Raw genomic sequence first — 13,808 nt, forward strand, 5'->3', positions numbered from 1 at the left:
GTGCAGGTGAACTTACAACCTGAGATGAAGACCTGACCTGTGATCCAGTCAGAAGCTTAACCACTGAGCCATCTAGGTGCCCCATCATTGGAAAATGTTTACAATAGTTACTTTAGGAGCCATAGTTGTGTCTATATAATGGCCCTGGAATTTGGCTTAGAATGCCAAATATACATCTACTTGACCATGTGACAATATATTCCAGATTACTATTATTATTATTATTATTATTATTATTACCTAGATAAGCATGAAGGGAGCATGATGCAAAGAGAGCTAAAATCTTTTCCCACCCTATTTCATGTTAAGGATGTATGTTATTTAAGATAAACTGTCTTGAAATCACTTTGAAATCTTTAAATGAGGATATAAAAGAAGATCTCCAGAATTCCTTTCAACTGTAATAAAGAAAATATAAAGAGCATCTTTTATGTCTCAGGATGTCTCCATATTTCCCCCCTGGAAAGCATTTGGAATATACTATGAAAAGAAGTAAAGCATTAAAAAGGATTTTTTTTTTTTGGTGTGTGATATAAATGATAAGTAGCATTCTAACACTGCATCATTTTTACCTTTTTTGGAATTTTTGCTGTATTCCTTCCAAATCTAGCAATAAAATATCTTTTCATCATAAGCACTGATAATGTTAAATTAATTCTTGAAAAAGAACCTCAAAAGGAATTTCAGAAGGCTAAAACTTCTACTAACCCTGAGAAATACTAAACAATTTTATTTTCAGCTAAGCAAACTAACTGGACACACTCAAACAAAGGACTTTGCAAGTGGCTGTTTTTTAAAGGGTTTATAAATCAAAATAATTTAAATGCATGCAACTCCAAACAAAACAACCTAAGTGTCAGTGCAGCAGAAGCTCAACACTACTTATATCTCATTTAAAATTCCAAGAGGTAGGAGATATCCTTTCCACTTGAATTAAAGACATTCTACAATGCCACAAATCTACATCTGAGTAATATTAAAACTTCTCATAACTTAATTTATATGCTAATATATTCTGTACAGTTTTTACCATGTTTTCCTGGTAGGCATTACATACCAAAGCAAGTATTTTTGAAAAGCTCAATAGGTCATAAATTATTTTTGAGTATAAAATCACTTTGTCTGAAAAGAGTTCAAAATAACAACAAACTCAAAACCAAAATACAAACAATATATGTGGTAGGATGATGTAGCTGTGTTTCATGTTTCCTTCAAAAATCAAGATTTATGAAATTAAAGACAGTCTTTAGTCAACAGACCTAAAAATATGTCAGAGAATAAAATAACATAGAAATACAAAATAAAAATGATTTTATTTATTTTATTTTTGATAACTTACATAGTGTAGCAATGCTTCATTAAAAACTGCTACCTTTTGATTTGCTTCCAGCAAGGCAGATTAACAGGAACCAGACCTATCCTCTCATCAGAAACAACCAAATAACTAGACAAAATATAGGAAACAATGAGCATTAGGTAATGAAGAACAATGATCAATGAGTGAAGGAATCAAACAAGGTGAATCCTATGACTGTCCTATAGATCTATAGAATCTATAGAATCTATCTATAGAATCTATAGAATTTATAGATTATGGTGCAAGCAGAAGAAAGACAGAACCTGGTAGAAAATCTGGGTTGAGGAGATAGAGCTGAGAGTCTAAGGAGTCCAAAGCAGCTAGACTGTGCAAGACAGAATATAAGCAAAGACAGAGTTACAGAGATCTGCAGAAAGTCCCCCTTGAGTATTTAGTAATGTACTCATCAGGGCGTGAATGTCCGGTAACTACACAAGAACTGGGAAAGAACCAGAGTGATGCATTTAAGGTAACGGTACTTAACTCACGCAAGACATGAAAACCTCATAATTCATTGGACAGAGTGCTCAGAAGACTCTTGCATTGGTAGTGAGAATAGCCCTATACTAAACACTGCTTCAGCATCTTCCAACAAATCTTAAAAACAAGACCAAGATAATCAAACAGCTTCCAAATAACTACCAAACAAGCTCAAGAATAGTTACAGAAATACAAAAAAATACACAAAAAATTTGCATTTTATAAAATTTTAAGAATTTTACCTCTCAGAATAAAATTCACAGTGTCTGACACCCAATCAGACTACCAGACATGCACAGAAGCAGATAAATAATGGCTTGTAATGAGGAGGAAAATAAAATCAGTCAAAACCAACCAAGAACTGACAGAGGTATTAGCATTAGCAGACAATGACATAAAGAAATCTAGTATAACTTGGTTTCATATACTCAAAACATTCACTAGAGATGTGGAAATATTTTTTAAGACACTCAAGTTGAACTTATAGAGACAAAAATGACAATGTCTGAGATGCAAAATACACTGAATATTATTGAAGGCAGATTAGCCATTGCAGAAGAAATGATTCATGAATGTGAAGACACACCAGAAAACTATGCAAAATGAAACACAAAAATCAAAAAGCATTTAAAAATCATCAGTGAACTGTAACACCTTATATACGTGCACATAAATAAGGGGTCTTATATACATATATAAGATATTGGAGTCTTCAAAGGAGAGGAGGAGGAACAAAAATATTTGAAGAAATATTAGCCAGACAATGCTTAAATTTTATAAAAACTATAAACTCACAGATTCAAAATCAATGAACCACAAGCACATGGAAAATGAAGAAAATGACATAAAAACATGTCACAGTTAAATTGCTCAAAACCAGTGGTAAAGAGAAAATCTTAAAAGCAGCCAGTCATATTACACACAGAAGGATAAATAGGAGTTTCAACAGATTTATTCTTGGAAACAATGCAAACAAAAAGACAGCAGAATATCTTTAATGTTCCAAAAGGAAAAACTAGAATCCTATACTCAGAGGAAAGATCTTTCAAAATATGAAGATGAAATAGACTTTTTCAGAAGTACAAAAGGTGAAAAGAATTCATGTTTACCAGACCCACACTATAATAAATAAATGTTAAAAGAAGTCCTTCAAGCAAAATAAAATTGATACCAGATGGAAATATGCATCTACAAAAGAACAAAAAGCACCAGAAATGACAAATACTGTGAGCACCAACTATGCAAACCCAGGCTGACTTCTCAATTGGAATGAGGCGAAGAGTTGACTGTAGTGAAGAGTTCTCCAAGGTTTGGAGTTTTGTGAATAACACTTTATTGAACATCTGCTTTAAACATTCTAATCAATCTCGTTTTGTGAATTTAATATGGAAATCTCTGAGGCTGCAGAAAATGTGTCATTTGTAGTGAGTTGTAAAAATGTTCTACTCTGAATTTATACTGACCACATCCTTGCTGGTAACAAAAGACTAATACACATCTTGAAATCCCTTCTTTAAATCGACAGTTCCAATGGAGTAAGATGGACCAAATCACAAAGGAAAGCAATTCCTTTCTATAAGATTGGAACCTCAAGTTTGGAACTGATACTCTGCCTCTCATTTCTTTCCTCTATGAACTCCCTTCATTGCTTATATCCAGGGGGACATTCCCTTGTGGATTCTCCCTGTTGTAACAACCTGACTAAAGCAACATCCCCTTGTAAGATCATAACAAAACAAAACAAAATTCATACTTTACTAATGTGAAAAATTACAGAATAAAATAACTGAATAAATATAACAAATTTAATATCTGCCTATAGGTCATTTATTAACTCTGAGGAGTAAATAATTTTAGTTACGATGGTGGTTCTTTACCAAGATGGTGAAGATGTCCAATCTTTACCAAGATTGGACACTCTGTGTAATGACCAGTGCACTGGACTCAACTTGCTTTTCTATTTGAATACCACTGTCTTTAAATTCTGTGGGCACCCAACTTTCCTGGATCTCCTTCATTTTAACTTTAAAAAATACTACTTAGGATTGAGCTCTTCTCCCACGGTTGTTATTGGTTAGCTTTCTGCATGGTTCCATCATTTAATCACTATTCACCTATGTACACTTTCCCTTGGAAATATCAACCATTCCCACATTTCTAAGTAGTACATACAACCTGATGACTCATAAATGTGTATGTCTCCAAAGTTTCACATAAACACACACAGCAACCTGCACAGCTTTAAAAGGATACTCTATAGGCATTTTGTATTTACATGTCCAAGAAAGAAGTAGCCGTACTCAACCCTGAAACTTTTCTCTTTCCTTCCTTCCTTCCTTCCTTCCTTCCTTCCTTCCTTCCTTCCTTCCTTCCTTTTTTTTTAAGGTAATGTGTAGCACAGGCATTACCCAAGATTCCCTGGTTAGAAACCTGTTAGTCATTTATGGCTGCTTCCCAAATTCCCAACATAAAAATGCTGTGCTAGTTTTCACACCTAAGTAGATCTTGAAATCATCCACTTCTTTTTATACCACTTTCTGAGTTTATTCCTTCAACATCTTTTATGTGAATTTTGCAAGTGCTAAGTTGTTTGCCAGCCCAATTTTACCCACTTGAACCCCAACGTGACCACTGTACCAGGTCATTCCCCAACTAAAATCTTCCAATGACTCCCCATTATCTAAACCTTAACCTCAGATCACCCCAGTCTGATGTATCTTTAGGTACCAAATTCTAGATAAAAGTTTTTCTGTTTCTCAGGCAAATCCTATGGTATATGATGTCGATGTCTGTTTACTCTGAACTCTGCTGCAATATTGTTAGCTCTTGCTCGGCTTTGCAATCCCTCTCCTTGGTTCAGGTTTCACCTTATACCTCAAGTGTCTCTTGACTTTCCTCCATACTGTTCTTGTTGTTTGGGTGTGCTCACAGAACCTTGTGCATACCTCTCTTACTGCAATTTTTACAGTATGTGATGTCAGTGTTTAGATGTATATTTCTACCAATCTGAGGTAAGCAATCATTTAAAAATATTTAATGTTTATTTATGTTTGAGAGAGAGACAGAGCACAAGTGGGGGAGGGGCAGAGAGAGAGGGAGACACAGAATCCGAAGCAGTCTCCAAACTCTGAGCTGTCAGTACAGAGCCCGACGTGGGGCTTGAACTCACGAACCATGAGATCATCATCTGAGTCAAAGTTGGATGCTCAACTGACTGAGCCACCCAGGCACCCCAAGCAATCATTTTTAGATCTTCAAACTGTATATGTTCCTGGCACATGGTAGTAGCTCAAAAAGTATTTATTGAATTGTTCGTTAGGAGAATAAATGATTATTCTGAATGTGCCTAATAAATATTTACTAAATTGATGTCTATGGCAATAACTAATAATTAATTAATATAACTATTCTCTTAACAACTTATTGTATATATATTTGATTTAATAATGTGTTGGTGAGGCAGTTACATAGGAAGCAAAAATATGTTTCAATATATTGAGGAAATCACAGATAGGAAAAAAACACTTGAGTCTATAAAATACACATACTGTATATAGTTACTAAAATCAATACAACTACATTATTTTCTCCACTGATATATTTTCATTAAGTATTGTCTCAAGCCATAGTGGCCATTTTTATAGTCATTAAAATTTATATTATATATTTGTAGCTTTCAATCTAAGCCTACCTTTTTATGTCAAAATAAAGAAAAATAGCTTTGTTAAGTTCTCTGGCTTTGGTAATCAAAGTGATAAATTACTAAAATGACATTAGCTAAAAGAGACACATTTTGCTAAAATATATACAATTTCATCAACTAAAATTCAAACAGATTGAGAACAGACTACCCAGCTTCCATTATCATAAGAACCTGTGTTATTTAACTTCAGATAACAAAATATACACATGTGAATTTGTAGAAATGGATTACATTTCCACTAGGCAAATCATTTAGATTCTGAAAGGTAATTATTCAAACATAATACTTGATAGGTATTAATAAGAAAAAGGGTCATTTTCTCTTTATAAAACAGCTTCAAGAACTAAAGAAAAACTTAATACTGTCATTTTGTGATGCTTGTATCACAGCATTTCTGAATGTTCATATTCTAATGTTTGCTTAAGGTCTGCCTTTTAACATTATGCTCATGTGTAGCAATCTATTTACAGAAGTGATTGTTCTTTTCTTACCTGAAACGAAGTAATTGGATATATATTAACATGAGCCTCATTCCACCGTTGTCCTTTATTCCCACTTGAAGACCACAGTGGATTCTCTATGGTTGTCTGCCCTTTCAAACGCAGATAAACATTTAGGACACCTAAAAATAACAATGACATTTTATTTCATATATTTGTTTTTGTTTCACATTTGTTTCTGCTTGACCAAACACTTGTAAACTTTTAAAAATAGAATTTCTCAGGGCACTAGTGTCTCCTCCTTTCCTCCCCTCTCATTTCCAATCTTGCTCGTATGGCATTTGGCAGGCCTCCAAAGACAACTGTGTACTAATCCCTAGAATCTTTGAGTGTTATTTTATATGACCAAAGGGGCTTTGCAGATGTGGTCAAATTAAGGATCTCCAGGTGAGAATTATTCGGGATTATCTTGGTGGATCTTAAATGTAACCCCATGTATCTTTATAAGATGGAGGCAAGAGAGTTGATATAGGAGAGAAGAAGGTCATGTGAAAGAAAGAGAGGATGCTATGTGGCTTGTTTTGAAGGTGAAGAAAAAAGCCACAAGCCAAATATAAGCAGCCTTTAGAAGCTACTAAAGGCAAAGCAATATATTCTTCCCTAGAGCCTTCAGAAGGAAGTAGGCCTGCTGACACCTTGATTTTAGCCCTATTTTACTCATTTTGGATTTCTGTCTTCTAGAACTGTAAGATAATACATTTTTGTTCTTTTAAGCCACAACACTTATGGTAACCTGTTACAGCATTAATAGGAAACTAATGTTTTTTGTATGTATTGAGTGACTTGACTCTAATTGCCCTATCTTACATTACCAAATAGCATCTCTTTGAGTTTACTTTTTATCCAAGTCTCATTTCCCTTTTAAAAGAATTATTTGAACATGAGAATAACTTTGTCTCATGATTTGATATATCTCTTTCAACAGTTTCACATTCTGAACCTCGTAAAAATAGTAGTGATGCTAATGATATTATTACAATATGGTATTGATATATAGTGAACACCTGCTCCAGATAAGGAATTAATCCTCTCACCAGTGCTATAAACTACTATTATTCCCAATTATAGACAAAACTTAGGATGGTTAAGTAATTTGCCCAATTCATACAGTAAGAAAATAGCAGAGGCAATATTTGAACCCATAAAGTCTGATATACTGATCACTAAGCAATCAGTATTTTGATACACTTAAAAAAACAACTTTATTGAGATATAACTTACACGCAATAAAATTCTCTCATTTTTTTTTAACGTTTATTTATTTTCGAGACAGAGCGAGACAGAGCATGAACGGGGGAGGGTCAGGGAGAGAGGGAGACACAGAATACGAAACAGGCTCCAGGCTCCAAGCTGTCAGCACAGAGCCCGACGCGGGGCTCGAACTCACGGACCGCGAGATCGTGACCTGAGCTGAAGTCGGCCGCTCAACCGACTGAGCCACCCAGGTGCCCCAAAATTCTCTCATTTTAAATGTACAGGTCAATAACCTTTGATTGATATATACTACAGTGTAAGTGCTGCTCAACCAAGATACAGGACACTTCCTCTTCCCAGAAAGCTTCCTTACTTTCTTTCCTCTGCAGTTATCTTCACAGCCCTTGCTCCTATGCCAGGCAATTACTGATATGACTCTCCTGACGAACTGATGGTTTTGGCCTTTTCTAGAATTTGATGTTAATGAAATTATGCACTAATTATTTTTTGTGTCTCTGGCTACTTTTCCACAGTATAGTTTCTGTTATATTCATCTATGTTATTCTATCATTTTTAATTTTAATATTTAGTTCATTTATAGTTACTGTAGTTTTTGGTATGTTTGGAATTAAGACCATCTTATTTATTCTCCACTTGTACTTTGTTTTTATTCTTTTGTGGCTCCTTCTCTTTCTTCTTTTCAGTTGATATATATGATTTTAATTTATTTCTTGTACTGATTTTTAAATCTCTAATTGTGTTTTAGTGGTTGTTCCAGGGCTAACAGGATTCATAACTCTTCATAGTCTAATTATAGGCAGTAGTTTATTCTTCATGCTCACAACTTTACATCATCATACTCTCTTTTCGGGTTTTACTATTATCTCCCTTCTTTCATTTCAAAGCTGATACTTCACGTTCTTTATCTCACTACACACATGCAATAATCTTACCACAGTATAATTCATTGATCTATCCTTTTTCCATTTTTAATAGTATTTTTTACTTTTTCCTAAATTGTAAATCTCACCTTACAGTAAACAGATATATTTTATGTAAATTATAAGAAGAAAATATAGTTTTAAAATTTTCTACTTATTTACCATTTCTGATGGACTTCCTTTCTACCTGTAGATCTGAGTTGCAATCTAGCACCATTTCCCTTTGGCCTGAAGAATATCCATTAGTACTTTTTGTAGTGGTGATCTGCTGGAGACAAAGTTTCTCAGATTTGTTTATATAAAAATAACTTCACTTCATTCATGTTTTTGTGAGATTTAAAATTCTGCCATTTTTTTCCTCAAGCAGTTTAAAGTTGTTCTATTTTTTCTGTATGTCACTGTTTCTAATGTGAAATCAACCATCATTTTATCTTTGTTCCCTTGAATATGTTTTTATTTCTCCCTCTGGCTACTTTTGAGAATTTTTCCTTAGTTTTGATCTGCAGTAGTTTGATTACAATGTACCTAAATATGATTCTCCTTATATTCATCTTGGTGTAGAGTTTGCTGAAGGTCTTTTGGTTTTCCCTTTATTTATGCCTCATCTTTTTCCTCTCCTTTTCTACTTTTTCCTCTCCCTCTCCCTCTCTCTCCCTCTCTCCCTCCCTCTCTCTCTCTATATATATATATGCTCTCTCTCTCTCTCTCTCTCTCTATATATATATATATATATGTATATATATAATTGGAGATCTATCTATATAGATACATAGATAGATCTGCCCTCTTTAGTTTTATTTGCCCTTATCTTCCTGCTTCAGCTTTATTTCAATGGATTGATTTTTACTTTTTCATTGACTTTGGACCCCATTTCCTGTTTCTCTGTATGTCTAGTGATTTTCATTGAAAAATGGGCATTGTGGACACAGAGACTTTAGATTTATAATCTTTCTCAGAAGGCAGTTTTATTTCAGTAGACTGTGCTCATTGATCCATCGTAGTAAGAAGTAGCTGTTCTGAATCCTTCTATTTTCCATTTTAGATACTCAATGTGGCTCCAATTTTCTTGCTCATTGGTATTGGCACCTTGTATTTAGAAAGGCAACCTGTGCCAAAAGGAAGAGCTCTTTCAGGACATATTTCTGTGTGATATAACTGCATTCTATTTTTGAACATGAATCCACAATAGGGAGGGATTCCAAGGAAATCAAGCCTAAATAAATAATACATTAAACATTAAATATAGTTATAATACTTTTGAATCCATTAGTTGTCATTGGACTAACAAATTGATATGTAGCATAAACCTTTCAAATTATTTGAAGAAACAGTCTGTATGTGCATTAGATAGAAAAGGGGCTCCTCATCTCTTCTATGGCTTGTGTCTGCTATAGCCTATGGCTGTATTAATGGTAACTGATTGGGTTGACCTGTGATGTTCTCTACTGATTTCTTGTCTAACTGTACTGCTTTTTCAGAAAGCAAATTATCAGTTGTCTTTTTTTTTCTTAAATGTGACACCTTAGTTTCTCTACCTAGTAGAAGTCCTATGATACTTTGCATGTAAAGAATGATGGATGTTATCTCTAAGCTATTAAGGCAGTTCAAGTTGTTCTGTTCTTTAAAAGGACCATATTTACATATGTAATATAAATTCAAACTTGAATTATTCCAATTTATGTTTACTGAATATATACTATGTGAAAAATATTTGTCCCAGGTCTAAAGAAGCCAGGTTTGTTTTATCCCAGATTTGAATTTGCTTTTGAATACATTATTTGAGCTAGAGTCAATTTTGACCAGATTTTATTTTATTTTTTTCAATATATGAAGTTTATTGTCAAATTGGTTTCCATACAACACCCAGTGCTCATCCCAAAAGGTGCCCTCCTCAATACCCATCACCCACCCTCTCCTCCCTCCCACCCCCCATCAACCCTCAGTTCTCAGTTTTTAGGAGTCTCTTCCGCTTTGGCTCTCTTCCACTCTAACCTCTTTTTTTTTTTCCTTCCCCTCCCCCATGGGTTTCTGTTAAGTTTCTCAGGATCCACATAAGAGTGAAACCATATGGTATCTGTCTTTCTCTGTATGGCTTATTTCACTTAGCAGAACACTCTCTAGTTCCATCCATGTTGCTACAAAGGGCCATATTTCATTCTTTCTCATTGCCACGTAGTACTCCATTGTGTATATAAACCACAATTTTTTTATCCATTCATCACTTGATGGACATTTAGGCTCTTTCCATAATTTGGCTATTGTTGAAAGTGCTGCTATAAACATTGGGTACAAGTGCCCCTATGCATCAGTACTCCTGTATCCCTTGGGTAGATTCCTAGCAGTGCTATTGCTGGGTCATAGGGCAGGTCTATTTTTAATTTTTTGAGTAACCTCCACACTGCTTTCCAGAGTGGCTGCACCAATTTGCATTCCCACCAACAGTGCAAAAGGGTTCCTGTTTCTCCACCTCCTCTCCAGCATCTATAGTCTCCTGATTTGTCCATTTTGGCCACTCTGACTGGCGTGAGGTGATATCTGAGTGTGGTTTTGATTTGTATTTCCCTGATGAGGAGCGACGTTGAGCATCTTTTCATGTGCCTGTTGGCCATCTGGATGTCTTCTTTAGAGAAGTGTCTATTCATGTTTTCTGCCCATTACCAGATTTTATTTTAAAACGCAAGCATTACTTATGAAAAAAGACACCAGAAGAGTAACTGACTGAAATAAATTCTTTAAACTATGTTATAATTTATATGTCTCATTAATTATACTCTGTAATCCAAATCAATGAATCCAAAACTATTGATTTGCTGTTCTATTTTACGAGAAAAGCAGTATTAACAAATAACTTTAGCATGTTTTTTCCAGAAAGTTTCCAGTTTGTTTGTTTGTTTTTGTTTGTTTGTTTTTTTTATGAAGCCATCAGGGATGACAAGTTCTCTAGTTTCCAGTTTTTTAAGTTTATAAAGAGAATTCAATGACAACAGTTATATAAACTTATGTTCAGGTCATCTAGGTCGATGAAATTAGAACTTGTGAAACAGAATAAAGCAATTCAAGAAAAGTTAGATTCAGCAAAGCTGATTCAGCACATTATTATAGTATTATAGTAAGAAAATTCCAAAGTGAAAATGATGGATTGTATTAATACTCTTTAAAAGTAATTTTAAGTCCTTGGAGGCACTGTGTTTATGCTTGAGTAGGCACCACGTATCAATAGGTATGAATTTAATCATCCCCAAGGATTTCAAATGCTGCATAGTTCCAAGATACAAGTTTGACATTGCTAAGCAAAACTTAACTGTATTTTTCTTCACTTTGGTTTCCTAATTCTTATATTTTGATCACCACCCCTTCTCGATCAGGTGTGAGAGCTCAAGAAAACTGACCTCATGTTACGGACCACAGTCAGAAAGGCTAAATGACCTCAAGAGCAGTGACCAATGTTTTAAAGTTATTTATGGCATTATGAAATAGGATGGTTCTTATTTTGATATTTCACATACATTACTGTATAAATATAATTTTCATAAATATTATTTATAATTATTAATACCTAGTTCTTTCATTAAATCATTAACATAATTTTACTTTTAACTATTTACTATAAATACGTATTTTATATATTTTATATAAATAACTGAAATATATGTCCTAAAATGTGCATACATACATCCTACAGATACTTGAAATTACCAAGTTCGTATAAACTAATTTGTAGTTTGGTGTACTCCGAGGCCTAGGGATCACTTGCATATAAATCACATTTTTATTCTAATCAGGAATACAGCCATTAATTTGTGTTTCACATTTCATGGAACATGAAGATGTGCCAAAATCATCTAGCTTCAGGCAAGAGCCATGTATATTGATAGGTAATTGTTGGCATCATTTGTTTTATATACACAGACAAACATGGGAAATTATAAAATCATTATTTTCTGCTTGAATAGAAATGACTGCATGCATCCACTGTTATTATTTTTTCAATATATAATTGCAATTATATCTTAAATAAAAAATGTCAGTTCATTTTCTCCAGTCATTACCATGCCTTCTTGCATCCTGTTGAATCTCTCCATTAGTGTCCAATAAATTTTCCTTAAACATAACCTTCATCATGCTTTCTATTTCTCTGAACTATGTCAGATCCCTTTCTTAGACCCAGTCACTCTTTGACTATACCACAGTCCCTACTGTGCTGTAAGAGCAATATTCTCCATTTTTTCATGTGGCTCCTTCTGTTTCTCACATTCTGTAACCTTTGCTTTCTGCTTAATACTTATTTGGATGGTTTACACTTTGTTCTTGTCCATAGACATTTTATTTTAACTTTGCTGTTCTCAGTGTTCTATCCTTTATTCACCCATTGCACAGGGTTGTAAAGCATTTTAATGAATATTACTTTGGTGAATATGACTTTTATTTTATTCAGTAATTTATTATCTCAAATATGATGACAAATTATTTGATGGATAAAAACCTTTCACCACAATTCTTATTTTCTGTAGAACCCTATATACCACTAGGCACATAGCATATGCAATTAATTCTATTGAACAAAAATGAGTGAATTCAAGACCTAAGGGTAAAAATACTCATCACAATAAACCTATATTTTCAGTTTAAAAAGTTTTTCACTGGGTGAGCAACAAAAGCAAGTCAACCCATTTGCTTACCATCAATTCAACTGATGAGATATTTTGTATTAATTATACTAAGAATTAGATTAGTATATTTTGAAATATCAGGCTCTCTTGATCATAGAATTAATTTTATTTAAAAATCTCAGCTTCTACTTTACATTATCTGAATAATAAATAAATAGGAGGAGAATAAATTTAGGGGTAGTGGTAGTTCAAAACACAGATTTAAAAGGTAAGTGCACTAGATATTATTTATGGCCTTAGTAGAGGATCTGTGACAGGTGTCTGTAATAACACATTTTAATTATAAGTGGTCATAAATCATGGCTAGGTTCTATTCACCCTCCCCTTAAGAAATACATCTTAATTCAACAAAGCAGTTTCCTCAATGAATGTCCCACCTGCAGCATTATTTTCACACTGATGACATTGGCATTATCAGTATTAAATACATACAAGACTACTGAAAACAGGCTCAAACTGTCTTTCCTATAACGTCTAAATCTAAGAAGTAAAATATGAGAGATTTCTTATTTGAGGAAAATATTTGACATATAAGCAAGAATCTCTAGTTTCTTAACTCAATCACAAGAAATATGGTCTTTGACCAAAGTAAGAATAAAAATCAGACTCCTAAAACCACGTAGAACGTTGTCACCATCACCTTTTCTATATGTTGTATAAAAACACTGAAGTCTCCATTTTAAAACTTTTGAATGCCAGCACTGAGAAAGTTTTACTCCACTCTCACTAAAGGATAACCTGAGATAGCTTATTAAGAGAAATTTAATTAGAGGTTAATTCTATTTCTGCACTTTGTTAGTTAATCACAAGGTGACATACGTGGACCATGACACTTCAGCTCAAAACACAAATTGTAATGTATTATGGTCCATTAGTATAGTATATAAACTTCCTATTTGAACAAGTTTTAGATCTTTCTAAAAGTACTAAGTGAAGACATTTTCCATTATATTTTAAGGGTGC

General features: G+C 33.7%; 1 protein-coding gene across 2 annotated transcripts in view; it reads right to left on the reverse strand.

Moving 5' to 3' along the window:
• The window catches only part of MDGA2 (MAM domain containing glycosylphosphatidylinositol anchor 2), an 857,656-nt gene that overhangs the window by 12,430 nt on the left and 831,418 nt on the right, over positions 1-13,808 (reverse strand). For both annotated transcript variants that reach the window (XR_002080692.2, XM_019451903.2), the window contains exon 15: positions 6,032-6,162. Coding sequence is in view for 1 of the 2 variants with exons in the window: in XM_019451903.2 (XP_019307448.1) it covers positions 6,032-6,162 (131 nt within the window). In the remaining variant the exon portion in view is untranslated. The remainder of the gene's footprint in view (positions 1-6,031; positions 6,163-13,808) is intronic.

This window comes from Panthera pardus, unplaced genomic scaffold (assembly GCF_024362965.1).
Source record: "Panthera pardus isolate Hobbes unplaced genomic scaffold, ASM2436296v1 HiC_scaffold_24, whole genome shotgun sequence".
Lineage (NCBI taxonomy): Eukaryota > Metazoa > Chordata > Mammalia > Carnivora > Felidae > Panthera > Panthera pardus.